Consider the following 26,894-nt stretch of genomic DNA (forward strand, 5'->3'; position numbering starts at 1 on the left):
AAATTGTAAAACATAAAAATTCACAGCATTGTCACGAGTAAACATAGTTATGACTAAAAAGTCTACCGTGTTCATGTTTGTTATGCTACACTTTGTTAAGATTTTTTTTAAACTAGCAGCATGTTGCAATGTTGTTCATGGAACTGAAATGTCAAAAAATCGAAAGCTAGGCTCACTGTATCAATATTTTGGCTCTCCTTTGAAATAAATACTGAAGACCCAAACTGACTGTAAAAACCTCCAATAATATTTCCAAGAAGTCAGTAACAGCATCGATGTCCATTCAATTACTTCAATCAAATACCAAGTTCTGTCATGAAACTCTAGATGGCGCAGCCTGATAGGTCCTTAACACAATCTGTTGCAATCACGTCATTCTCTATAGGGCACAGCTGATTGGTTCCTGCTGTATCAGTAGCCAATGAGCTAGCATGCTCATTCAGCTACTGGTCAGCATTTTCTGAAGCAGTTGCAGCGCTATCATGAAACCCTCCACCTTCCCCAGCTCCACCTGTATAGATCTGCTATGGGTATTTCATGTACGCTATATTGTACAGCAGCGGCATGTCTTGCTCGCAGCAGTGTGTCGTGTGTGTATTGGCAGTAGCAAGTCCCGCACTTGCTCTGCAGCAGCAGCGTAGCATATCTATTCTGCCAAGACCAAATATATCAACATTGTCATATCCATTACCATGCCAAACACTCCGAGAGTTGTCATGACAGAATTTCCTTTCCTCCACACAGCTAAACTTCTGCAAAGTGTATAATCGTCTCGTGTTCTGAGCAGCATTAAGTCTGGTTTCGCTGAGGCCTTTCGGTGCTTCTACTCCAGCTGGGTTATTAATTCTAGCAAAAGCATGCTAGCTTCCATGAGGCTTTATTTATTGACAGTGATCTTGTCCAGACCGGGCCAGGCTGGGACGTAGTACCGGGGCAGAGTCCCTTCCATCAGTCGCTCCATCCACAGCCCAAGTCGATCCAGTTTGTGGTGGATCTGAAGAGTTGTGGATCGAGAGCGGGTCATGCCCTTCCTGGACCGGGAAACTCCTCCTTCCTCCTCCGGCTTGCTATCCAAGTCTTCGCCTGTGTAGACTGGCTTGAAAAGACACAGGTATTTCTTATGGCCATTGAGGGCTAGAACGTAGCCCGTGTAGTCTACTTTGCGGCCGCCCACCTCGTCCTCGTCCGTGTCGATCTGCATGGCGTCCTGGGCATACTCCAGCACAGCAGTCATCCATTCACTGTGTTTATCCACATTTAGGAAGGAGAAGTGTAGCGTCAAACTCCTGCGAGGAAGAGGAAACATTGAGTTCTTAAACCAATTATGCTTAAGCTGATAACGTGTGTGGTCATGAAAACGAGTTGGATTAGTTCACCCAAAAATGGAAATAATGTCATTACTCACCCTCATGTCGTTCCACACCCGTAAGACCTTTGTTCATCTTCAGAACACAAATTAAGATATTTTTGATGAAATACAATGGCTACAATGGTGAGGCCTGTACGGAAGAGGATTAGGGCCAAGCAATAATAAAAAAATAAAACCATCACGAGATTAAAGTTGTTAAATTTCAAGAAAATTTTTAGATAAAATGTTGAGAATAAACTTGTTAAATTACGAGAAAAAACTTGTTAAATTATGAGAACAAATTCGTAATTTAACGACTTTTTTCTCATAATTTAATGACTTTATTCTCAAAATTTGAGTTTATTCTCAAAATTTTATCTCGACTTTTCTCGAAATTTAATGAGTTTTTTTCTCGTAATTTAATAAGTTTATTCTCAACATTTTATCTCGACTTTTTTCTCGAAATTTAACAAAATTTTTCTCATAATTTAACAAAAGTTTTCTCATAATTTAACGAATTTGTTCTCGTAATTTAACGACTTTTTTCTCAACATTTTATCTCGACTTTTTTCTCGAAATTTAACAACATTTTTCTCATAATTTAACGAATTTGTTCTCGTAATTTAATGACTTTTTTCTCGTAATTTAATGACTTTATTCTCAACATTTTATCTCAAATTTTTTCTCGAAATTTAACGAGTTTATTCTCAACATTTTATCTCAACTTTTTTCTCGAGATGGTTTTATTTTTTTATTGTTGCTTGGCCCTAATCCTCTTCCATAGGCCTGCATAGCCAGCAATGACATTTCCTCTCTCAAGATCCATTAATGTTCTAAAAACATATTTAAATCAGTTCATGTGAGTTCAGTGGTTCAATATTAATATTATAAAGCGACGAGAATATTTTTGTTGTGCCAAAAAACAAAATAATGACTTATATAGTGATGGCCGATTTCAAAACACTGCTTCATGAAGTTTCGGAGCGTTATGAATCAGCGTGTCCAATCATGATTCAGATTGCGTGTCAAACTGCTGAAATGACGTGACTTTGGCTATCCGAACCGCTGATTTAACACAAAAGATTCATAACGCGCCGAAGCTTAATGAAACAGTGTTTTGAAATCGGCCATCACTATCTAAGTCGTTATTTTGCTTTTGTGGCACACCAAAAATATTCTCGTCGCTTTATAATATTAATATTGAACCACTGTACTCACATGAGCTGATTTAAATATGTTTTTAGTACATTAATGGATCTTGAGAGATGAAATGTCATTGCTGGCTATGCAGGCCTCACTGAGCCATCGGATTTCATCAAAAATATCTGAATTTGAGTTCTGAAGATTAACGAAGGTCTTACGGATGTGGAACGACATGAGGGTGAGTAATAAATGACATTATTTTCATTTTTGGGTGAATTAACCCTTTAAGCCGTTTTCCTTTATTGGCTTAAAAATTAACTAATCAACACAACTAGATTTTTGCCCATTACCCTGATTTTGCACGGCATGTAAACACCTTAACCTGCATTCTGTCGGCTTACTGAAATATGCATGTGTGATATATGACAGGAAAGCGTCCTTATACGGCAGATTTACTTGCATCCAGCCATAGTAAGTGTTTTGCGGTAGGTGATGGGAAATGTCTCACAAATTACACATTTTTTCTCTCTCACTCTAATAACTGCATTAATAACTGCATTAGTCTGCTATCAATGGCTCAAGCCTCTGTTACTAGCTCTAAAATGATGTTTTGTAATTCGCAACGGAGGCCTGGGATTAGATGCGTAAGAAATTAGTCCTACACACAAGAGCATTTTGAGGACCTGACAAATGTCTTGAAATACAACAGGTATTGAGGTGTGGTAACCGTAGTATAAGCGGAATAATTGACTCTGGTCCGTTAAATTATTAGAAAATTATTAGAAATTCCACTCCACTTCAGTTGTGTGCATGTAAACGTGCTCATTCTATATATCTTTTTTTAGACAATGTAACTGCTAAGTACGGCATGCAATGAGGGCTCACCCAGTGAATGAATAAACTTCCTTGGCAAACTTGCTGAGCAAGATGTTCTTCGTGGCATCAGTGAGTACCAGAACTACATTGATGTGACCCGGCCTCAACTTCACCAGGTTACTGGTGTATGTGATGTCGGTTAACTCCGTCACCTCCACAAAGTTCTTCTTTGGTGGACGACTGCTGGAAAATGAAATGAGCACATAAAATAGATTAGGAAAGCGTTGATATTAAAATTCTGGCCTATAAGCAGATAATTTGTTAAGGGTGTTATTAAAATTCTATACTTATTTTAGTATACCATTATTATTTTTTATGAATTCAGACAAAATATAATGAATGTATTGTTTTAAATGCTATTGCTGTAATGGGTGATATTAAAATTGCATACTACTTTAACTATGGAATCATTTTTTTTAGACATTTATTCATAAATTTAGGCATCACGACATTATAGAGTATAATATGAAAAATGGATATTCATTATAATCATATACATGTTATTAATTAATTGTATGAATAATCTAAATGTAAAAATAAGTGAAATTACCATGCATAATTAAATATCCAAAATTGACCAATATTGATACTAAAATCTTTAATATAATCCAATAAACAATATGATAATTATACGTTGTGCATTATTAAAATAGATTAAGTTCTGTGGAATATTTGTAATGATTTATTCAAACATAATATACGAAAAAACCTGGAAGTGTTGGAGGTGTTTGGTGAACCGTTCTCTGTCTTAGCGGTCTCATTTGATTTCACTTTGGGCTGTTTTTCCTCACTTGAGTCACTGAAAATGGAAACAGCGATGTTGAATGTCTCTGCATTTCCAGTCTAAAGACACATCAGAAATACGAAAGCAATAAATCTCACCTAAACGCTTGAATAACTACAGTGCCAAACAAAATAAAAAGTGCAGAGAATAACAAAGACATAAGGGGCATCATCTCACGCCTGCAAAAGAAAGAAAATTAACTTTGTATAGAACATTAAATATCCAAATATTAAAAATATTACTGAAATATTCCACCTTAGTAACTGTTGTAATCTGCCTCTAAGGGATATTTCGTAAAGCTTGCCTGAGTTAGCAATCTTAACCAAAGCTTAGCGAATGATTTATTCTCTTACCAGTTATTGTGAAGAAGATCATCAATAATTTCAGACAAGTAGTCATATGCCGTGTAAATCCATCTTATTAAAAACATCTGAAAATAAATAAATATACAAAATGTAAACTATTAAAGGACACTTTACTGATCCAGCAAATTCAGAACACTATTTGGACATGGTTCACAATCTAGATCTCTACTGAAACATGCATATAGGTCAGTGCTAATTTCTCAATTAAAGATGCTCCAAAAAAAGTAAACCCTGAGAGACTCACAGAGGCAAACTCATTGTTGAGCTCTGGCAGAATGGCGTCGTAGTTGAGGATGGAGGGATCCTTCTGCAGTCGTTCGAGTTCCTCCAGGAGCTTGTGTTTGTCCTCTTTACTGCCGTTCCATCCTCCCAAGACTGGCTTATACAGGATCTTACCAGCTTCGTTACGCCTCTCCAGAATCACTACCTGCTCGATACACACAAAAGTCAAAGCTGCTGACTTCAGTGGTCAGTGGCCAATTGTGGAATTTGCCAGTATTGATTGGCAAATTGGAAAACAGGCCAACAAGCAAGGTTTTTTAGGAAAACATTCCAGGATTTTTCTCCATACAGTGGACTTCAACAGGGTTCACAACAGGGTTTTTAACCATAAATGCTCGTCTTGCACTGCTCTGCGATGCGCCACGCATTACGTAATCACGTTAGAAAGGTCACGTTTGACATAGGCGGAAGTAACGCGGTAGGGTGAAAAACTTCCTCTCATTTTCTCCTCCAACTTCAAAATCGTCCGACATCATTGTTTTACCCTTTTTTGTAAAGGCCGTTTGACTTAGTCTTTGCACGTTTGCTTTGTAAACACTGCATTGGTACTTCCTCCTACGTCAAGCATGACCTTTGCAATGCAATTACATAATGCGTGAAGTCGTGGACGTGCATCGCAGAACTAATTCTAGACGAGCATTTATGGTTAAATGCTCCAATGACCAATCGTTTTGCTAGAGAAGACCCTTATTCATCGGCTGGGATCGTGTAGAGTCCTTTGAAGCTGCCTTGAAACTGCAATTTGGACATTAAACCCATTGGTCCCCTTTGAAGTCCACTATATGGAGAAAAATCCTGGAATGTTTTCCTCAAAAACCTTCTTTTTTGTTCAAAATGTTGCTTTTTAAAAAAAAATAATAATAATAATAATTTATGAATTAATGATTTGATCCTGAAAATGTAATTATTTAAGATTTAAAATAAATTCATATTAAATAAAAATCCAAATGGAACCAAAATGTAACATTTCAAATAACTATACTTCCAAATAACAAATAAAATTTGTTCCAGTACATACAAAATGAACCAAACCAATCTGAACAAAAACAAGTGAAACTTTAGCAATCTTCTAAACAATTGCAGTATAATGATTAATTTGATTAAATTTAGTGCTCCAATCTCTGTCGGCAAAAATTGAGGCACAAAGCAACAACTAACATTGATTAACCTGTAAAGACAACATATCGGTCAACCTAATCCAAACTGTTTGGAGAAGATAAGGTCTACCTGTGGTGGTGTGCTGTCTTTGTTCTTTAGAAGAGCATCACATAGAGGCTGCTGTCGTCTCTCGTAGACGTAAGCAAACCGCAATACATCATTAGTGTTTGCAGAGGCTAGTGAAAGGAATGCTTCATTTCCTGTGGCGAAGGACTCTTCCTCACCAGTGATGAGTAGAATGCAATATCTGTGGAAAAGACATCGCAGACCTTTGGAAAAGACATGTTGCATGAGATCAACTACTCATTTTTACACAGCCATCTTACTTCCTGCGTCGATGGAACTGTTTAACTGGGCAAAGCTCATCAAATAGCTTCTGGTTTACCAGACGAGGGGCCAGTAGGAACCTGTTGTTGGAGATGAACTCATCTATTATCTGCTTCCTCATCCCTTTAGCCTGAGAGAGAAGACAGTCAATTGAAAATCAGAGGTAACACATTTATATCTTCTCAAACATCTCATATGACCACCATTTTCCAAACAAGGCATCGTTTGTTGGTCCTGGAACAACATTTCTTGTCAAGCACGCATATTAAAGCTAATTTTAACCATTAAGAACATCTAAAATTGGAGGGAAGTGAGATGTTGCTGAAGTCCCAAACTGATTGGTTGATACAAGTGTTGTATCAGGATCAGCAATTTTGTTGATCCAGGACCTACAACCTTCTAGGAACAGGATCCAGGATAGTTGAAACCATCAACTATATGCATTGATTTTTGCCAGTAACAGACTTCAAAGGTCTACCTGTATAATGTCTGCAGGCTTCTCAACATCTTCTTTGAAGACAAGCATGGTTGGCGCATAAGTGTTTATGTTGAATTTTCTGAGCAGGTCAGCGGTCTCAGAAAGACCTTGATCCACATATCCAAACTGCACGTAATCCTTATAGGCAAACGCTGTTAGCTATTGGAAAGTAATGAAAATGATCAGTCATTGAGGTACTGGAAGGTGTATTGGTAATTCTTGAGGTTGCTAACCAACCTTATAAAGCAGAGGAACCGAAGGCACTTGGTCAAACAGGAGAACATGTGGCTTGTTCAGCTCATGCCAGCTCTTCAGAAACTCTTGGCTGTTCTTGTCTGTAACCTACAGACATCCACAAATGAGACATTTGAGACTAGAAGAAGATATAAATGCAGAAATTGTTGAATGATGATGCTCACTAACCTTTTCAACTAGTCTCTGTGGCAGTAAATCCTCTACGAACTGCATCAGGTGGCCCTTAACAACAGCGTAATGAAAGAAAGCCACTTTTCCATTGACAACACCAAGAATGGAGGGAGTCTGATGTGCACCCAGGTGATTAGATAAACGCCGCTCGTAACCAACATCAACCACACCAATCCCAATCCCTAGAAATGAGAAAAAAACTTCTTACTTGGAGGAAGTCAACATAAATTCATTTCAACTTTAGTTGACATGTAAGCATTTCTAGAAAATCGCAAATCTCTCACCCAGAGTTTCCAATTCCTGCACTGTTTCTTTCCAGACGGGCTCGATATGGATGCAGCTAAAGCACCAGTCTGAGGTGATCTTGATCAAGTAAGGTCTCTTGAAGCTGTCAGGCACAACTTCATTGACATACTGGTTGAAGTGCAACGTGTACTTGCTGTCAGCAAAGTCCCGACCACCCTTATTGTTGAAGGGAAAGTGGAAGAAAGTCTCATCAAAGTAGAAGTTGTCATGAAAGTGGCGGAAACCATAATGGCTGCGACCATACGGATGAGAGTTGTCTGTTTGTCCATATCGATCGTAGCTGGCTCTCTTCTCCTCATTTGTTAAGATCTATGGAGTAACATGAAGTTAACATCAGCATTACTTCTGACAACATTTAATCTGTTTAGAGTCTACATGAGCTGCAGTACCTCATAAGACTTTGTAATCTTTATGAACATGTCTTCTGCGTCAGGATTTTTGTTTTTATCAGGATGCCTGATGGTAGAAAGATGACCATGGTGTACCGTTCTTATTTAGACATCATGAAATGGCTGTACAAGTATTACAATCTACAAAAAAAACAGCACTCTCACCATTCTTTGGCCAGGCGTTTGTACACTTTCTTGATTTCTGCTTGGCTTGCGCTTCTGGTGACTCCAAGAACCTTATATGGATCAAATTCTGCAGCGCTTTCCACCACAGCATCCATCAGGAGCATGTAGATCATCATCACAGAGAGCAATACCACCACCATCCTCATCATGACCACGTGTTCTGCTGCCCAGAGACTATCACAATAATGACATAATAGAGGTTATTATGAAGGAAATGGTGAAATATGAAATAATAAGTATTTAATTTAATTAATAAATGCAAAAAAATATATATTAAATTAAATTGTAATAAACTGCCACGAATGAGGCAAATAGATAAACATCTAAACATTAAATTTTTATTCATTTGAATATATGTGAATACATATAATAAATACAACAAAATGTGACGGGTAAATACATAAATGTGTACATAAATGAAGGAATTAAATGTATCCATTGTTATTAAAATTAGAACAATCATTTTTGGTATTTGAAATAAAGCTGAAATAAAATAAAATATAAATATTATGAAAAACTTAAATTAAAAATGTTGCAGTAATTGACAACTAACTGAAATAAATAAGTTTAATTTGAAGTAGTAAAACTCCTAAAATAAAAACAAAAGTCAAATGGAAATACTTAAAATTTATAATTACAACAAAATTATTAAAAAGTAATTTAAAATTAAAACAGGCCTATACTAAATACTATAATAGTATATAAATAATATTAATATAACACTGAACATATCTATAAATAAAAACCATGGTTACTTATGATTATATAGGCTACTTATACTTTTTAATTTCATGTTTGGTCTTCAGTGTGTTATGATCGAACTGAATAAACATAATACATAAACAAAATAACATGCGTATTAAAATTAAATATGTCCATACTGAAAGCTGTCATGCAATAAGTTTCTAATGGATGTCAGTGAGACGTGCTATAGTCTCGTTTAGACTATTACAGAAAACGCGACATAATGTAAAGCGCACTCAATAACAGGAGAAAATAAACAATAAAACGCGCTCTGAGGGCAATAATAAAGACATGCAGTTATAACGACATCTGACCAATGTGCAGCATCCTTAGCTAGCCTGTTAGCCAGCCTAGCTCATGCTTTTATCACGAATATGACATCGAAACGACAGGAGAAAACATGAATGGATTATGAATATACCGCTACGAATGGTGAGAGGAGGTTATCCATCCATCTGAGTGACGCGTTCATAAACCTTGAGACATGCGCATTAATATTAGCAGAGATTCACAGCGACACAGACACATCCTCCCTCTCCCCCCTCTCTCTCTTTCTTTCTCTCTCACTCTCTCAGACATTTAACATGGTATAGGCTTTTGCCATTACAAAAAACGCACTGGTGGTATCAGATGCAAAGGTCCAAGTTTCTTTCAAAATCGTGAACACAAAAGCCAAACAGACTGGACACTGTAGAAGGTCTAGATTAAAATTTTAATACAGAGACTCCAGACTCCAGATAGCAATGTAACTCATCAAAACTGAAATATTAATAAGCTAAAACAAAGAAGAGGTGTAAGGTCATACTTCATTGCTGTTAAGCTGTTTGTTTAAAGGTTAAAACAATAAATTGGACAAGTGCTGCAGTTAAAGTCTTTCGTCTATTCATCAGTTTGTAGGACCAACTTCTGTCTGACAGTCTTGCAGCCTTTAACAGAAAAGATTTTCTCTTCTTTGGGGAAGAAGGGCATTTCTTTGGCCACTTTATCTGCCAGATCAAAGTCTTGAGTGATGTTCAGATGATCCATCTCAGCCAGGACACACTGACGCACATGCTTCAGCTCCAGAGGGAGGAAAGGAATATAGTGATCAACCAGATGATGATCCATGATACTGGAGTGCAGAAATCCACCTGTAGACATACACAATAAAAATTAAAGGAGGCAAACAACAATTGAAATAGCTGTAGGCTAAATACCATTGGCACCTCAGTGTATGGGGGCGTTTCTAAGATTTCATCCTCAATGAATCTGTAGCAAAAGACCATTCAACATCACTATATTACCAGTACTATATAGTAAGTCAAAAGTAGCCTACTACCGGTACTTAAATTGGTACTTAATTCAATAGAAGAATGTTTAAATGGTATAATGATACCCAGTTTTTCTGCAGGAGAGTTCAAATCAGTACACATGTAGGCTACTGCCTGAAACATCATATCATTATTAACAAGTATCACTATTAACTAGATTCCAATTTACTATCTCAGCTAAAACTAATTCTAGCCAAACTAATATAAAGTTCAAACATTAAAGACAAGTAAATAGTAAAATAAAAAAATCTTTCAAGCAATAACACAAATAAATACAAGAGAACAAAGATACAAATTAAACACTTTTAAAAACTGTATTACTAAAGTAAATATACACAGATACTATTAAAGCTACAGAGGTTATTTAGTTGAGCAGTGAGTGATTATCTTTTATTGTTTGATTAACATTATTGAAACAGAAGGTATATGAGGCTGCTGTCACTTTACAACCTAATGCCTAACTGCCTTTTTTTCCTCAGAACTGGACTTTATGTCTTGCCATTACGAGTTTATATCTCACAATTCTAAGAAAAGAAGTCAGAATTGCGAGTTATAAACTAGCTGTAACGAGGCGGCAGACTCGGTGGGATTCATGTGCAACTTTATTAAACAATCGTGGTCATACAGGCAGGGGTCAAATACCAGCAATAGCAATGTCAGAGGCAAAACGTAATCAGAAACAGGGACAGGCAAATGGTCAGGGCAGGCGGCAGACAAGGCAGAATAATCCAGTAAACAGTCAGGTAAATCACAAGGCAGGCAGCAGGCAAAACATGGAGGTATAAAGCAGTCCAAGGTCATACACAGAATCACAATAAACAAGGGAAACCGCTCTGTAATGTTAGCCAGGGTAAAACAAGACTTTGCAAAGAGTATGCGTGGGCTTAAATAGTCCGAGTTATTGGGATCAAGTGCGTGGGTAATCAGCCCAGATACGGGGTTGTGGGAAATGTAGTCCAAGACAGGTTAGTACTCAGGTGAGAGGCAACAGAGGCCAAATTCGTAACACTAGCAATTGTGAGATATAAACTCGCAATTCTAACATTATAACTCGCAACTCTGACTTTATTTATCGCAATTGTATATATCTTTCAATTCTGACATTATAACTCGCAATTGCGAGTTTATATGTCGCAATTCTGATTTCTCGCAATTGTGAGAAAAAAGTCAGAATTGTGAGCATTGTCACAATTACCTTTTTATTTTTTATTTAGTGGTGGAAACAAGATTCCATAGATACTCATAGAAAAGGGCATTTTGACATAATTTTGTGTGTATTTGCTCAAGAAGATGCAAAAGATAACTAAACTCGGTACTCGCGTTCTGTCTGAGAGTTGCTTTCTGTGTGCGCACTTCAGGTGTGTGAAACTATCTATCACAGCGCGCCAGTACCGCTCTGATTTCTCTTTCACAGCATCTCGCGCTTGAATGGCTTAAAATCACTTGAAAGTTTAAAGGTCCCGTTTTTCGTGGTTTTTTGAAGCTTTGATAGTGTTTATAGTGTGCAATATAACATGTGTACATGTTTCTCATGTAAAAAAACACAGTATTTTTCACATAATTTACTTATCTGTATACCGCTGTTTCCACTGTCATAAAAACGGGCTGATGACTTCCTTGTTCTATGAAGTCCTTCAGAAATACGTAACGAGTTCTGATTGTGCCAGCGGTTCCTGTGTTGTGATTCGACAGCAGTTTAGCGCATCTTGCTCGGAAAGGTCACGCCTCTTACCATAACGTGGAGATGCACGCGCTCAGTCTTTAATGTCTTTAATTTTACCCTATCAATTTGAGCCGGAATCAGACCCGGTGATTGGACTGCGGGATGAAAATAACATTGCTTCGACGACATGGCAACAAACACACTCTACAAACGCAACTCTTGTGTATTCCTTTTTTTTTAGTTTTAGTGACGTCATTAAAGAAGGAAGTAGAGGGATGTAGTCCAAACTTGCTGTTCGATGTAGGCAACTTCTGTTAAATAAAATATCTCGCTTGGCATTGAACTTTTACAGATTTTATTTATACTCTAACAACAACATTACACACTAACTAAAGTTTGAAACATGGGATCACGAAGAACGGGACCTTTAAACTAACAAGACTTAAAAACATGTGAAAATGATAAACCTTCTTGAGGAATCACCATAGACCTGATCATTCAGAATCGGATTACAGATTTAGGAGGCTGAGACGACAGATAGGTGGGACTGAAAAAGGGCCTAAAACCACCTCTGGTGTATTACATTGTAAAACAGTATGTAATAACAACATATTCAGTCAAGTGTATATGATTATATTTATTAAATGGATGCTGGCTTATTGGAACCTTACTTGTCCGACCCCTACACACTAAACCCTAACCATATTGAACCTGCTGATCCGTAAAGATGTCCTGGAAAGATCAGGAAGGGAGCCTCAGTTATATATTATTTTATACATTTATATCCCAGACAGCAACATAGTGTGGCCCAGATCCGGCCCACATCGGGTACATATGGTTTACATGCAGACCAGATGTGGGCCGGATCTGGCCAGACACTATGTTGCTGTAAGGGATATGGATTATGTTTTGAAAGGCTACCTTTTTCTTATTTAAAATACATTCTCAAAATACAATCTTCTATCACTTGTTTCTGCTTCTTCTTCACCAGTGTTTTGCTTAAAGAAGATGCATAATAGTGCCATTAACAGTGAAAATATGGATATACGAAAACATTTTGTCAGTATGAACATATCTGTTTTTATAAAATATTTTCAAATAATGACAGTATATAAAACTATGTGAAAAAAAATTATTAAATAAGGTACTCAATCAAAAGATTAAACGCAACTACAAGCCAAGTTTACTTAGATTACTTAATTACACTTTTAAGTACATCACGATCAAAAAATTGAGTAAATGTATACTTATACTTAGATATACTTAGACTTTCTGTCAGTGTAAGTCAAGTATACTTAAGTGCATTTTTTTTAAAGTATATACTTACATACAAAGTACACTAAAAGTATACTTTCTTATTTTTAGTTTAAAAGAAATATACTACACTCTAAAAAATGCTGGGGTAAAAACAACCCAAGTTGGGTTGAAAATGGACAAACCCAGCGGTAGGGTTAAATGTTTGCCCAACCTGCTGGGTAATTTTATTTAACTCAACTACTGTTTAAAAATTACTTTAATTAAAATTAACCCAAAGTATGTTGGAAATTAACATTTATTAATGTTCAATGAATAATTATTAAACAATAAACATTTATTAAATTGCTTATTAATAAATGTATATTAATAAACTATTACATTTATATTAATAAAATATTAAAGCTTATTAATAAACATTCACCTTTTGTCTATTATTGTTGCCTCTAATTGCATCTGGTTTTTAATTTCCCAACTATTTTGGGTTCATTTTAAGCTAGCCATATAGCAATTTTTAAATAATAGTTGGTTTAAATAAAACTACCCAGCAGGTTGGGCAAACATTTAACCCAACAGCTGGGTTAAAATAACCCAATAGCTGGGTTTGTCCATTTTCAACCCAACTTGGGTTGTTTTTAACCCAGCATTTTTTAGAGTGTAATAGCACACTTGTTATTTTTCATAAGGGTACTTAAATGATTTTTCCATACATACTGTTTTTATCATTGAAAATGTTTTGAAAGATTTTAGTCTCCAGTCCCTTGCTGTTCATCCTGATCTCTTCCCGACCTTTGCCTTCTTTCCAGAAATCCAGAGCCACTTTAGCAATCTCATTCCCACCTCCATTACTATAAATAAACACAGCTTAGTTAGGTTAGTCTTATGGGAGTAGAGGTATTTCATTATCACTACATTTGAATTTTATATAGCTAATTGTTACGGTTGCTGGTGTAAAGAGGAGGCAGATCACGGATTTCCACAAACATACAATACTTTAATGTAAACGAAGGCAGAGAACACCATACAAACTCTAACATAAACAGAGAACGGACGAGGAGTGAAGGGAGTGAGTGCAATATATGGGGAGTGCTGACAATAGAGTCCAGGTGCAGGTGATCTGTGATGATGAGGAGCTGACGAGGGAAGTGTGTGCAGGTGAGGAGAACAGGAGGATTCTGGGAAATGGAGTCCAGGGAAACAAGGGATCTGTAACAGTACCTCCCCCTCCCGGTAGGCGCGTCCTCGCGCCGTAGATGTAACAACCGGGAGGGGGGCGGGCGCCCTGGAGACCTCAAACCGGAGCAGGGGGATGAGTAGACTGGAGTGGAGGTCTCCAGGGCGGGCTCAAAAGCCATGGTGGGTCAGGAGCCAAAGGCAGCCATGGCGGGTCAGGAGCCGAAGGCAGCCATGGCGGGTCAGGAGCCGAAGGCAGCCATGGCGGGTCAGGTGCAGCGGGCAGCCATGGCGGGTCAGGTGCAGCGGGCAGCCATGGCGGGTCAGGTGCAGCGGGCAGCCATGGCGGGTCAGGAGCCGAAGCCTTCGAGGCGTTGAGCCCAGGCGTCGCTGAAGGACTGGCGGGTGATGGCGGAACCGAAGGCTCCGCCGACCGAAGCGCAGCCGGGACTCCAGAAGGCCGCAGTAGAAGCAGTAGGACAGCCAACAAAAAGAACACCGGGGGGAGTGAGGAAGCCAACTGAAACTGAGGGACGGAGTGACGGAGCGGAGACGGAGGAGTGTAGTCCAGAGGGAAGGGCAGGCTGACGAGTGCACAAGGTGTGAGTGGAGGCAGGATGGATACTGGTGACGCTGGTGGACTGATGGGTAACGGTGGAGCAGAGGGAGGTTGGAGCCGAGGTGTAGGTAATCGCCCAGAGGTCCGAGGTGGAGATCTGGGCGAGGGGGCTTGAGGTGAAGGTTCAGTGCAAACATAACTGGATGGAGGTGGGAGAGGGAGGCAGGGAGGGAAAACAGTCTTTGGGCTGGAGGGTTCAAAAACACAGTTCATAGGGGCAGTAGGTTCGGCGGCGGCGGCGGCGGCTGGAGCGGCTGGCTCGGCGGCGGCGGCTGGAGCGGCTGGCTCGGCGGCGGCGGCTGGAGCGGCTGGCTCGGCGGCGGCGGCTGGAGCGGCTGGCTCGGCGGCGGCGGCTGGAGCGGCTGGCTCGGCGGCGGCGGCTGGAGCGGCTGGCTCGGCGGCGGCGGCTGGAGCGGCTGGCTCGGCGGCGGCGGCTGGAGCGGCTGGCTCGGCGGCGGCGGCTGGAGCGGCTGGCTCGGCGGCGGCGGCTGGAGCTGAGGGCTCGTAGGCGGCGGCGGCTGGAGAGCTTTGCTCGGCGGCGGATACTGGAGAGCTTTGCTCGGCGGCGGAGACTGGAGAACTTTGCTCGGCGGCGGAGACTGGAGAACTTTGCTCGGCGGCGGAGACTGGAGAACTTTGCTCGGCGGCGGAGACTGGAGAACTTTGCTCGGCGGCGGAGACTGGAGAACTTTGCTCGGCGGCGGAGACTGGAGAACTTTGCTCGGCGGCGGAGACTGGAGAACTTTGCTCGGCGGCGGAGACTGGAGAACTTTGCTCGGCGGCGGAGACTGGAGAACTTTGCTCGGCGGCGGAGACTGGAGAACTTTGCTCGGCGGCGGAGACTGGAGAACTTTGCTCGGCGGCGGAGACTGGAGAACTTTGCTCGGCGGCGGAGACTGGAGAACTTGGCTCGGCGGAGACTGGGGTTGAGGGCCATTTCATCCCCTCAAATACAATTAAAATCCCCACAGGCACTGGAGCTGGCTCTGTGGGGACTGGAGCTGGCTCTGGAGATACTGGAGCTGGCTCTGGAGATACTGGAGCGGGCTCTGGAGATACTGGAGCGGGCTCTGGAGATACTGGAGCGGGCTCTGGAGATACTGGAGCGGGCTCTGGAGACACTGGAGCGGGCTCTGGAGACACTGGAGCGGGCTCTGGAGACACTGGAGCGGGCTCTGGAGATACTGGAGCGGGCTCTGGAGATACTGGAGCGGGCTCTGGAGATACTGGAGCGGGCTCTGGAGATACTGGAGCGGGCTCTGGAGATACTGGAGCGGGCTCTGGAGACATTGGGGCCGCTTTCTTCCTCCTCCTCCGCTTACTGGGCCCAGTAGCGGAATATGGGTCCAGCCTGGGGCAGGCAGGGAGTTCGCTGGAGGGGTATGCGGAGGAAGCCGGAGGTTGACTGACTGGCCCGGCCAACCGTGTTTCTGGATGGACCGGACGACAACACTGATCCTGAACCTCTTCTACTAAGAATTTGGAGCCATTCAACCACAAAATTAAATTGATAGTATCGCTTAAGGAGAAACAAAAAACAGGTTCATCAAAACGGATAGTGTCGTCATCCAATCCATCCAAAAACAAGGAGATCAACTGAGCATCAGGCCAGTTAGTCAAGTAAGCAAGCTCAACGAACTCCTCCACATACCTCTCCAGCGAACGTCCTACCTGCAGGAGCCCGATAAGGCGTTCGCTGGCTGTTAGGGTGAGAGGTGATGGAGGAGCTGGATCCAGGGAGCTGGGGAAAGTCTCCATTTTTTTTTCTCGTGGAAAATCCGGTCGTTTAGGGTCCGTTCTTCTGTTACGGTTGCTGGTGTAAAGAGGAGGCAGATCACGGATTTCCACAAACATACAATACTTTAATGTAAACGAAGGCAGAGAACACCATACAAACTCTAACATAAACAGAGAACGGACGAGGAGTGAAGGGAGTGAGTGCAATATATGGGGAGTGCTGACAATAGAGTCCAGGTGCAGGTGATCTGTGATGATGAGGAGCTGACGAGGGAAGTGTGTGCAGGTGAGGAGAACAGGAGGATTCTGGGAAATGGAGTCCAGGGAAACAAGGGATCTGTAACACTAATATGTTGCCTACAAATGCATTAGTGGAAATCTGAAAAACAAACCCATGAGAGCTTTACCTGAGAAAAATGAAGATTGAATTGTGGAATGACACTCCATCTACACGGGCATTGTAGTCCAGAAAGGCCTTTATGGTGTCAATCAGCTGTGGCTGCATCTTGTCCATTTCATCAAATATGAACATGGAGTGGGGAAAACTTGATACACTTTCATGAATCCACTGCTTTAGCTGTGCCTGAATATACAGAACATGCAAATCCCAGTTAGAAAAAATTACTTCTGATATGTGCAATATTCCCACAGTCGTTTTGCAAAGATGTACTTTATTTTTACTTTCATATTATAATTTTAAATATACAAAATACACTACGTTTTCAGTGTAGTAATGAATACTGGGCAAAAAATTGTCTGTTTAACAGAAACACAACTTCACTACTGCATAAAGTGAAAATACTGAAACTGTAATGACCAAAATCCTCAAGTATCTGGCCAACTTTGAGTCCAAGAGTCCTGTGGACCATCTTACATCTTAAAGCTAGAGCCTGACCATGGTAAAGAAGCAATCATTCGTTATAAATGCGAGTGCTAAGGCCAAGGCAAAAAGTACTACCATTTATTTACTTACGCTGTATAGGTCTGACTTTTCTTTGTGTGGGAAATGATGCTCAGATATATATGTGTGAACGTGCTTGCTGTTTTCCCCTTTTTCATAAATGTTTCTTGCGATGATTTTAGCAACATGATTTTTCCCAACTCCTGCTGTCCCATGGAAAGAGAGGACCAGCGGTTTGTTTGGTTTGCTGTCAGTCATAAACGATGTTACAGATTTTAATACAACATCAGACGCGATGTGCTGCCCAAAGAGAGAGTCTCTTAAATCTGCCTCCAAACCTGAAAGATGTGAAGATATGTGAACTCAAAGTTTGTTTACAAAAAACCCGATACGTAATTTTGCAGTTTTACTCACGTTTAGGATCAAACGGCAACAAACCGTCCCGTTCAATAAATGTGTAAACCACATAAGATGCAGCAGCCGCAAACACATCCAGAAAACATGAAGATAATGTAAAATCAGACACCAGCAATAAAACTATAAACAAATGCCGCGATATCATTGTGAAAGCGAATCATCCAAGCCTCTTTCAGTCTCGGTTTCGTTTGTAAAAAAAAAAAAAGTAACTCGGAGGGAGAACTGGATGGATTAAGAGACGTTATCGCACTCCTTAACCAAACATTTGTTTAACCCTTAATATAGCCCAGTCTTACATATATACGCTGCCATATGGCAAACGCTAAACAATTTACCGACTGCAAGGAAGTAAACACGCTTTTCCTGTTTTACCAGTTCTCAGTATGCGACAACAACTCGCTGTAACCATGACCACCACTATAGAAATACTTTATGTGCTTCTTAAATAAATAAATAAATATATAGGCTTGTAAAATAAAGACAACTAGGCTATCATATGTTAATAGATAAATAAGTGTGTAAATAAATGCTAACATATCTAATAAATAGCCTACCTACATAATAGAGTCTGGGAACGTGACGTCAACAACGCATTGCATTCTGGGACTTTAGATGTTAAAATTTATATTATACAGTTAAAAACATATTAGAATGGTGAACGCTGGCTGTGTTATGAACTATCTGCATATACTGGTCCAATACTTTAGCGTTACGCCACTGGGGACATTGTCAAATGCACGTCCTTTATCATAAATTATAGATAATGAAGAGTTACTATGTTGAAATAACGACTTATGTTGTTATAACGACTTATTATGTTGAAATAACAAGATATTATGTCGTTATAACGACTTAATATCTTGAAATAACGAGATATTATGTTGTTATAACGACTTAATATCTTGAAATAACGAGATATTATGTCGTTATAACGACTTATTATGTTGAAATAACGAGATATTATGTTATAACGACTTAATATCTTGAAATAACGAGATATTATGTCGTTATAACGACTTATTATGTTGAAATAACGAGATATTATGTCGTTATAACGACTTATGTTGAAATAACGAGATATTATGTCGTTATAACAACTTATTATGTTGAAATAACGAGATAACTTTTCTATTTTTTTTTTCCTCCCTACCAAGTTTTTTTTTTTTTTTTCACCATGCGGTTCAGGGCTTCCGTAGGAAAATATTTCAAGTAGCACAAATATTTCTTTTTTTTGTTTTTAATTATTATTTATTTATTTATTTATATATATTTATGCAGGGACAGATTGGGACTAAAAAACGGCCCTGGACTTTGACTAAGCCCGGCCCAAAGCAATCGCGCACGGAAACTCAACAACAACAACAATAACGCCTGGCATGAGTGTCACAAGACTTTAATTGTGGCTCATGATACTATACCATCCAAAGTATAGCAATAGCACTGATGTTGACTAATAGTGGGGGAAAAAACAGGTGATGACTGCTGGGGTGGCGGGTGGTGGGCCGGCCCACCGGCTGTCCTGGAGTACCGGTCGTTCTGTGATTCTCCAGATCACACAGCTGGCCAGTCCGCCCCTGTATTTATGTATGGTCTAGCTGAGTGTTGCCTTGCAGAGTTTAGCTCCAACCCTGAACAAACACACCTGAGCAAGCATCTGAAACAGCAAACATTCCTGGTGAAAAACAGTAGGCCTATGTGACAAAAGAAGTATGTCTAGGGTGACCATATTTCTCACGGTGGAATATGGGACCAGTGAGCATGCAATATGACCATTTTAGCTGTAATATGAGAAATTTTATTTCACGATAATTATTGTTATATAAAATAAGAAATTTACAAACAATGCGACATACAATAGAGATACAAATTAAATACACTTGTTTTTCAGATACAGTAGGTTTATCATATACATTTCGTATACATTTATTTAACACATTTTGATTAACATTAATGACAAACAAATATTTAATTAGGCTATTGTCCCTTTAAGAGCGAATTCATGGATGTAATATACTGACATACCTGAGATACTCCACACGGTGGACATTTTGGCAACTATGTGTGTATTTGACCATTCAGGTGCAATGAGAACTGATCGCGCGCTGTCTGAGAGAACTGTATCAAGCGCAAGGAAAGAGAAAGCGCGCGAGAGAGAGAGTCCCTGTCCCAAATGGCACCCTAAACCCTCTGAGTCCACACTTTCACGACGTACTGCCCCTTTGACTGCCGGGTAAAGTCCTCTTTGTAGCTCACAGTGGCCCTGTCCCAAATGGCACCTTAAACACTCACGGTCTTCCCGAGAGTCCACATTTTCGTGATGTAACGTCGCTTTGACTGTTGGGAAGAAGTCTGCCGCGGAGCACGCACAAGTACGGACTCAGCAAAAGTGCGCATCGAGGCCGCATATCAGCCGCAAAGGGAGCGCTCGCGAGCACCCTTCTGAAGCCTCAAATTGACAAATGGGACACCCTACGGTCTCGTGGACTTAAGCCACGGTCACACTGGACTTTGAACGTGCGAAATTTATTCGGATGCTGTAACGGTTGTGATATGACATCACGGTCTACAACGTCTTTTTTATAAATATGAATTCAACACATAACTTAAAGCAATACATTCAAAATATAAAAATATAGAACCTACTCGACTTTACTGCAAAAATAATATAATTCTTTTAATTCAGTCAAGAGGTCATGCCGTGACAAATCGATCTTCTACTGGTTGCACGTCTTCACATGATGCGAATTCGCAGGTCAGAGTTCACCAAACTTGAACTTTGGAACGCAGCGAAATGCGAAATTTTTCGCATGAGCTTGTGTTTCCGGTCTGATGCATTCGTATGCGTTCGAATGGAAGTCAATGGAACGAAAAGTGCAGTGTGACCGCCCCTTTAACGGACACGCGCACATGGCAGCCATTGTAAGACCACAAGACTGAAAGAGCATAGAAGTGTGTCATTTGGGACAGGGACAGTCTTGCGGGCTCAGCAGAAGTGCGCATCAAGGGCGCATAGCAGCCGCAAAGGAAGCGCTCACGAGCACCCTTCTTTAAGCTTAAACGACGAATGGAACAACCTTCTGTCTTGTGGACTTAACGGACACGCGCACGCAGCGGCCATTGTAAGTCCACAAGACTGAAAGTGCACATGAAGTGTGCCATTTGGGACAGGGCCAGAGAGTGCTTCTGGTGTGTGTCATTCAGCGTGATTCCGCCTATCCCGCGTTCATAACGGCAAGGTCGTTTGGTGATGTTCGTCGATGACGAATTGTGATTGGATGGTAATTTTGTTCTATGACACTCGTGTCACAGAACACTACTACTACTTGCTCTATCATTCATAACGAAATTTTAGGGAAGACGAAATATGGGACAAACATGATTTTTTCTTAGTAAGTCGGGACACTAAAAATAGACCTGAAATATGGGACTGTTCCAGGAAAAACGGGACGTCTGGACACAAGTATGTCTGAATTCACATTACTCATAAAACAGTAGGCGAAAAGTACCCGGATAACTTCCGGCGACATACTGAAATGTGCATATGATGGACACTTTACTATCCCTTGAGGTCACAGGACAGGATTTGTGAATGGCGGTGACGGGACACAACTGACGCTGGTAGGTCATGTGATAAGGGCAACATGGCGAATGTAGTACCTACACATGCAGATTACATTCATACTATATACAGCATACTTTTTAGCGGCCATAAAGTAATTACTTATTCAAAATAAGTACCTACTCAATAGAGTATGCGATTTCAGACACAGCCGACATGATGATCACTAGAAAATCACAGGTGAGTTTGATCAGGGTTTGAGCTAAACTCTGCAGGGTAGTGGCCCTCTACGACCAGATTTGAGGAACCCTGGTCTAGCCTATGGAGGACTGCTCTTGTTGCCTAACAACTGCGACAGCTGCAGTTGAAGATGCGGCATTCCCTTTCAAAGTGGAACTTTGACACTGCTTCTTGGTGTTGACGCTATGGGAATGCCATCAGTGTGACCGGTGTCTGAAGCACCCAATATTCACTGGCTTGATGGCAGTCCATGACGTCACACGCTGAGCGCCCATGAGTATAAATGGTTGCCTGAGTTACACGTCATCACCTTTTTGTCTTCAGGAGCCGCTTTGTATCTATTGGCGTGTAAAATAAGAATCTGTTGGATGACTCTCTCTTGAGGGATGAGAGTTGAGTGTCCGCACCTTGCCAGTTCGGGTCCCACGGCTGCTGAGGCGGCAGGGCAGGATCGATCATGTGGAGAAGTCCCTTTTGGGATTCTCCTGCTAGCTCTGTTGCTATGATATCGGTTCATGAAGCTGCTCTGCGGCCTCTTACGACCTGAGGGTGCGAGTTACTTCCAAAATCTTGAAGAATGTGGACCCAAAATATAAATACACTGGACACATGGGTCTAGATTACAATTTTTAATTTAGTAACTCATCAAGACTTAAATATTAATAAGTTAAAACAAAGGAGATGTAAGGTCTTCATTCTTCATTGCTGTTCAAATGTGTCTAAAAGTTAAAACAATAAATTGGACGAGTGCTGCTAAAATTGTTCATCAATACAGCGCCAACTTCTGTCTGATTGACCTGCAGCCTTTAACTGAAAAGATTTTCTCTCTTTCAGGGAAGAAGGGCATTTCTCTGGCCACTTTATCTGCCAGATCAATGTCTCGGTTCATGTTCAAATGGATCATCTCAGCCATGACACACTGACGCACATGCTTCAACATGAGAGGTAGGAAAGGAATATAGTGATCAACCAGATGATGATCTATGATAGAGTGCAGAAATCCACCTGTAGAACAGACATACACATTAAAAAAGTTAATTGAGGAGTAAATGCAACCACATTATCAGGTTTGGGCAAAATATATATTTTGACTGAATACTTCAATGATTGTTTAATACATACTGTTTTTATCATTGAAGATGTTTTGAGAGATTTTAGTCTCCAGTTCATTGCTGTTCATCCATAGCTCTTCCCGACATATGCCTTCTCTCCAGGAATCCAGAGTCCAGTTGGCAATCATATTGCCACCTGCATTACTATAAATAAACGCAGCTTAGATATGTCAATCTTTTGAGAAAGTAGAGGTACTTAATTACCACTCTGTTTGAATTTTATATAGCTCATATGTTACAACTGCATTTGTAGAAACCCAAAAACAACACACTGATTTGAGAGCTTTACCTGAGAAAAATGAAGATTGCATTGTGGAATGACACTCCGTCTACATGGGTATTGTAGTCTAGAAAAGGTTTAATGGTGTTGATCAGCTGAGGATTCATCTTGTCCATTTCATCAAATATGAACATAGAGCGGGGAAAACTTGATACACTTTTATAAATCCACTGCTTTAGCTGTGACTGAATATACAGAACATGCAAATCCCAGTTAGAAAAAAATGACTTCTGTTATGCCTCCCACAAAATGTGCATTATTTTTGCTTTCATTTTATAGGCCTATTTTTCCCCACTATGTTTAAAAACTGAGCAAAAATACTGTCAGTTTAAAGGAATAGTTCATCCAAAATGTAAATTAGCTGACAATTTACATAACTTTGTTTCTTCGTCAGAACAGATTTGGAGAAATGTATCATTACATCACTTGCTCACCAATGGATCCTCTGCAGTGAATGTGTGCCGTCAGAATGAGAGTTCAAACAGCGAAATAAAAACATCACAATAATAATCCACAACATGCAGCTTTTAGCTTTACAGCACATCAGTTGATTGACTGGAGTCATGTTGATTACTTGTGGATTATTATTGTGATGTTTTTATCAGCTGTTTGGACTCCCATTCTGATGGCACTCTTTCACTGTAGTGGATCCATTGGTGAGCATGAGATGTAATGATAAATTACATTTTTAGGTGAACTAACAGAAATGAAATGCATCTTCATTACTATATAAATTGAAGGAAATAATGAATGACCCAAATCCTGCCAACTTCTGAATCAGAGAGTCCTGTGCTCCATCTTAAAGCTAGAGGCCAATTTACATGCGATTGCTAGAGGACAAGGCTAAAAGTATACTACAATTTATTTACTTACACTGTACAAGTCTGATTTTTCTTTGTGTGGGAAATGATGCTGAGATATATACATGTGAACATGATTGCTGCCTTCCCCTTTTTCATAAATGTTTCTTGCAATGATTTTAGCGACATGATTTTTCCCAACTCCTGTAGTGCCATGGAAAGAGAGGACCAGCGGTTTGTTTGGGTTTTTGTCAGTCATACATGATGTTACAGCTTTTAGTACAACATCAGATGCGATGTGCTGCCCAAAGAGAGAGTCTCTTAAATCTTTCTCCAAACCTGAAAGATGTGAAGATATGTGAAGTCAACAAATACTAACAAAATAACCCAGAAAGCACATTTCAATGTTGCATTTATCACCACACAAAAAATTATGTAGCCTATTATAGTACATTTTTTACAAAATAAAATGTTGTGAAAATACCTAACAGTTTTTTTTTTTTTTTGAGAAGACTGTTGCATGCAGGTTTGCTGGTCTTAGTTGGACAAATTTCTCAGGAAAAACCAGAGCAGCACATCAAAAGAATCCGATTAACTAAAATATATTGTTGGAGGGCCCAATAAAGGGACTTATTACAAGAAACAACACATCTCATTAAATTTCTCTGTTTCTCTGTTTGGTAAACACTTTACTTTCACTTTCGTTTTTGAGGTAAAAACAAAACAAAACAAAACTGTGGTGCATAGTAGACAGGATTAAAAACGTTGTGCTTGTTGTGAGACCTTTGGAAACAAAGTAAACCGCCTATAAATAGCCTATACACGTAAAACACACGACACGTTATTTTACTCACGTTTAGGGTCAAACGGCAGCAAATCGTTCCGTTCAAAAAATGTGTAAAACACATATGATGCAGCAGCCGCGAGCAAATCCAGAAAACCTGAAGATAATGTAATATTAGACACCAGCAATAAAACTATAAACAAATTCCCCGCTTTCATTGTGAAAGCGAATCATCCAAGCCTCTTTCTGTCTCGGTTTCTTTTTTTTTTTTTTTTTTTTTTTGAATGAAGGATAGGGAAACGACGGATTAAGAGAAGCAAACATTACTGACTACAAGAAAGAAAACACGATTTTCTTGTTTCCCCTGTTTTAAGCCTCGTTTGTTCAACTCGCTGTGACCATGACCAGAAACATAGCCTATTATTTACATTAAGTTACAATATGCTTCTTACTAAGAATGAGCTCTCATAAACATGTGATTATGTTTACATTGTGTATGAACTTTTCCATGTTGTGTATTCACTTATGTGCTCATTTTGTGATTTAAGTTTAGCTATCTAGTTTAGTCACTCGAGGGCGCCGTTGTCTAATCACGTAAGCCATCATCATCATCATCACCACAGAGAGCAATAGCCTACCAAACCTTCATCATCATGATTATGTGCAGTAGGGTCGTCAAGAATTTGGTATCAGGGTATATGGTGGCTGCCATACCATGGCTGCCTGGTTAGGTCATTGCAAAGCAATATATTTTTATTGCAGGATATTGATTTATATTACTGCATGTAACATAGGCCTAATTTATAATTGTTTAATAAAAGAGGAAAGCAAGCAGGCTAAATTAAAGTGATCAGGGGCCGTATTCACAAAACATTTTTATCTTACCACTAAGAGTTTACATAAATGGCAGTAAAAGTTCTTAGTTAAAAGTTTTCTCTTAAAACCTTATTCACAAAGCTGCTGAGACAAACTTTTACTAGGAATATAGAGAAGTCTTAAAGGGTTAGTTCACCCAAAAATGAAAATAACGTAACTTATTACTCACCCTCATGTCGTTCCACACCCGTAAAACCTTCGTTCATCTTCCGAACACAAATTAAGATAATAATAATAATAATAATAATAATAATAAACTTTATTTTCTATAGCGCCTTTAAAAGTAGCATCTCAAAGCGTCTGAATTATACAAACATTACTTTAAAATAAGTGCGATAAAATAAAAAATTAAATAAAAATAAAAATAAACACACCAAATAAGAACATACTATCAAAAACAAGTCAATTAAAATATTGATATTGTTAAAAAGATATTGTTGATGAAATCCAATGGCTCACTGAGGCCTCTATTGAGAGTTATTTTAAGTTATTTCTCAGTAGGTCAGTTAAAGAAATGTCAATCAAGTATATATTGTTTTATCAACTCCATGTCATCATATATCTCTAATACATCATATCTTCAAGCGTGTCTCCTCCTCTCTGCTACCATCTTGTTCCTCCAACTTCTCCAGCTCTCCTAAATAATTTAGCTAAGACCTCGGCTTGACACTTAGGAACCTATATGAATCATACCTATTCTTAAGTCTAGGAATAAGAGTAAAATTACGTCATTCTTAGAATTTCGACACACTTAAGACAAAAATTTTACTCTTTACAACGTGATTTTTGCAACATTGAATATTGTAGCCAATCATAGTTATTTCTGTTGAAAATAATGACCAATCAGAAGTGTTTATTTTACTGGTAGTAATACGCTCAATAGCCCCATCTCTCAAAACGCTGAACGAGTTTATGTTTAGCACAAGTTTACTAAGTTTTACACACGCACAAAGCCTCTCATTATGACAAACAAAGCGGACACAATGTAAATAAAAGATTCTTTGTGAAGTTTACATACATAATTTATCAAAAACTGAGTTCATTGTTTTAAGCATTTAGTAACAGACAAAATTACTGACTGTTGTTCATGTCACAAATTTAAAACAAATAAGTAAATAATAAAAACTAATATATTGGAATAGTACATGCTAAATTTGACCTTGTTTTGCTTAAATTCACAATCAAAAGGAAATAAACATCTTTCCTATAAAACATATCAAGCAAGTCAAAGAATCTTCAACTGTTGCAAGAGTAGGCTAGAAAATGACAAAAATATTCCTGTTTTTTTATCACAATGATGTTTCTTTGTTCTGCTGTAAGTTTCAAATGTTAATGCATCAAAGGTTTTTCATATTAC

General features: G+C 39.4%; 3 protein-coding genes across 3 annotated transcripts; all 3 read right to left on the reverse strand.

The window, feature by feature from the left end:
- Positions 1-77: 77 nt before the first annotated feature.
- dnajc16 (DnaJ (Hsp40) homolog, subfamily C, member 16) lies at positions 78-9,346 on the reverse strand. Its single transcript, XM_067371301.1, has 15 exons — positions 9,234-9,346; positions 8,048-8,242; positions 7,883-7,949; positions 7,472-7,802; positions 7,185-7,369; positions 6,999-7,103; positions 6,762-6,920; positions 6,283-6,413; positions 6,026-6,203; positions 4,761-4,943; positions 4,505-4,581; positions 4,250-4,330; positions 4,077-4,166; positions 3,377-3,550; positions 78-1,286 (listed from the first exon to the last, which is right to left on the reverse strand). The coding sequence occupies exons 2-15, from the start codon at positions 8,215-8,217 to the stop codon at positions 878-880; spliced, it is 2,340 nt and encodes a 779-aa protein (XP_067227402.1). The 5' UTR covers positions 8,218-8,242; positions 9,234-9,346; the 3' UTR covers positions 78-877.
- Positions 9,347-9,444: 98 nt separating this feature from the next.
- On the reverse strand, positions 9,445-18,447 carry LOC137009248 (torsin-1A-like). The gene is made up of 5 exons (XM_067371303.1): positions 17,884-18,447; positions 17,542-17,807; positions 16,976-17,151; positions 13,754-13,887; positions 9,445-9,942 (listed from the first exon to the last, which is right to left on the reverse strand). The coding sequence occupies exons 1-5, from the start codon at positions 18,029-18,031 to the stop codon at positions 9,692-9,694; spliced, it is 975 nt and encodes a 324-aa protein (XP_067227404.1). The 5' UTR covers positions 18,032-18,447; the 3' UTR covers positions 9,445-9,691.
- A 3,859-nt stretch (positions 18,448-22,306) lies between these two features.
- Positions 22,307-24,906, reverse strand: LOC137009439 (torsin-1A-like). Its single transcript, XM_067371681.1, has 5 exons — positions 24,732-24,906; positions 23,951-24,216; positions 23,087-23,262; positions 22,808-22,941; positions 22,307-22,690 (listed from the first exon to the last, which is right to left on the reverse strand). Exons 1-5 carry the CDS (start codon positions 24,877-24,879, stop codon positions 22,452-22,454), a joined length of 963 nt encoding a protein of 320 aa, XP_067227782.1. The 5' UTR covers positions 24,880-24,906; the 3' UTR covers positions 22,307-22,451.
- Between the last annotated feature and the right edge of the window lie 1,988 nt (positions 24,907-26,894).

This window comes from Chanodichthys erythropterus, chromosome 20, assembly GCF_024489055.1.
Source record: "Chanodichthys erythropterus isolate Z2021 chromosome 20, ASM2448905v1, whole genome shotgun sequence".
Classification (NCBI taxonomy): Eukaryota; Metazoa; Chordata; class Actinopteri; order Cypriniformes; family Xenocyprididae; genus Chanodichthys; species Chanodichthys erythropterus.

Excerpts from the sequence above, each read along its gene's own strand:
- dnajc16 (XM_067371301.1), bottom strand. The coding sequence starts at position 8,217 with ATGATGAGGATGGTGGTGGTATTGCTCTCTGTGATGATGATCTACATG. Across the intron at positions 7,803-7,882 it reads AGATTACAAAGTCTTATGAG|ATCTTAACAAATGAGGAGAA; the intron begins GTACTGCAGCTC and ends GTTACTCCATAG. Across the intron at positions 6,204-6,282 it reads CAGTTCCATCGACGCAGGAA|ATATTGCATTCTACTCATCA; the intron begins GTAAGATGGCTG and ends TCTTTTCCACAG.
- LOC137009248 (XM_067371303.1), bottom strand. The coding sequence starts at position 18,031 with ATGATATCGCGGCATTTGTTTATAGTTTTATTGCTGGTGTCTGATTTT. Across the intron at positions 17,152-17,541 it reads AAAAGTCAGACCTATACAGC|GCACAGCTAAAGCAGTGGAT; the intron begins GTAAGTAAATAA and ends CTGTATATTCAG. Across the intron at positions 9,943-13,753 it reads CATTTTCAATGATAAAAACA|GTGGATTTCTGCACTCCAGT; the intron begins GTATGTATGGAA and ends GTATGTCTACAG.
- LOC137009439 (XM_067371681.1), bottom strand. The coding sequence starts at position 24,879 with ATGAAAGCGGGGAATTTGTTTATAGTTTTATTGCTGGTGTCTAATATT. Across the intron at positions 24,217-24,731 it reads GCTGCCGTTTGACCCTAAAC|GTTTGGAGAAAGATTTAAGA; the intron begins GTGAGTAAAATA and ends CACATCTTTCAG. Across the intron at positions 23,263-23,950 it reads AAAAATCAGACTTGTACAGT|TCACAGCTAAAGCAGTGGAT; the intron begins GTAAGTAAATAA and ends CTGTATATTCAG.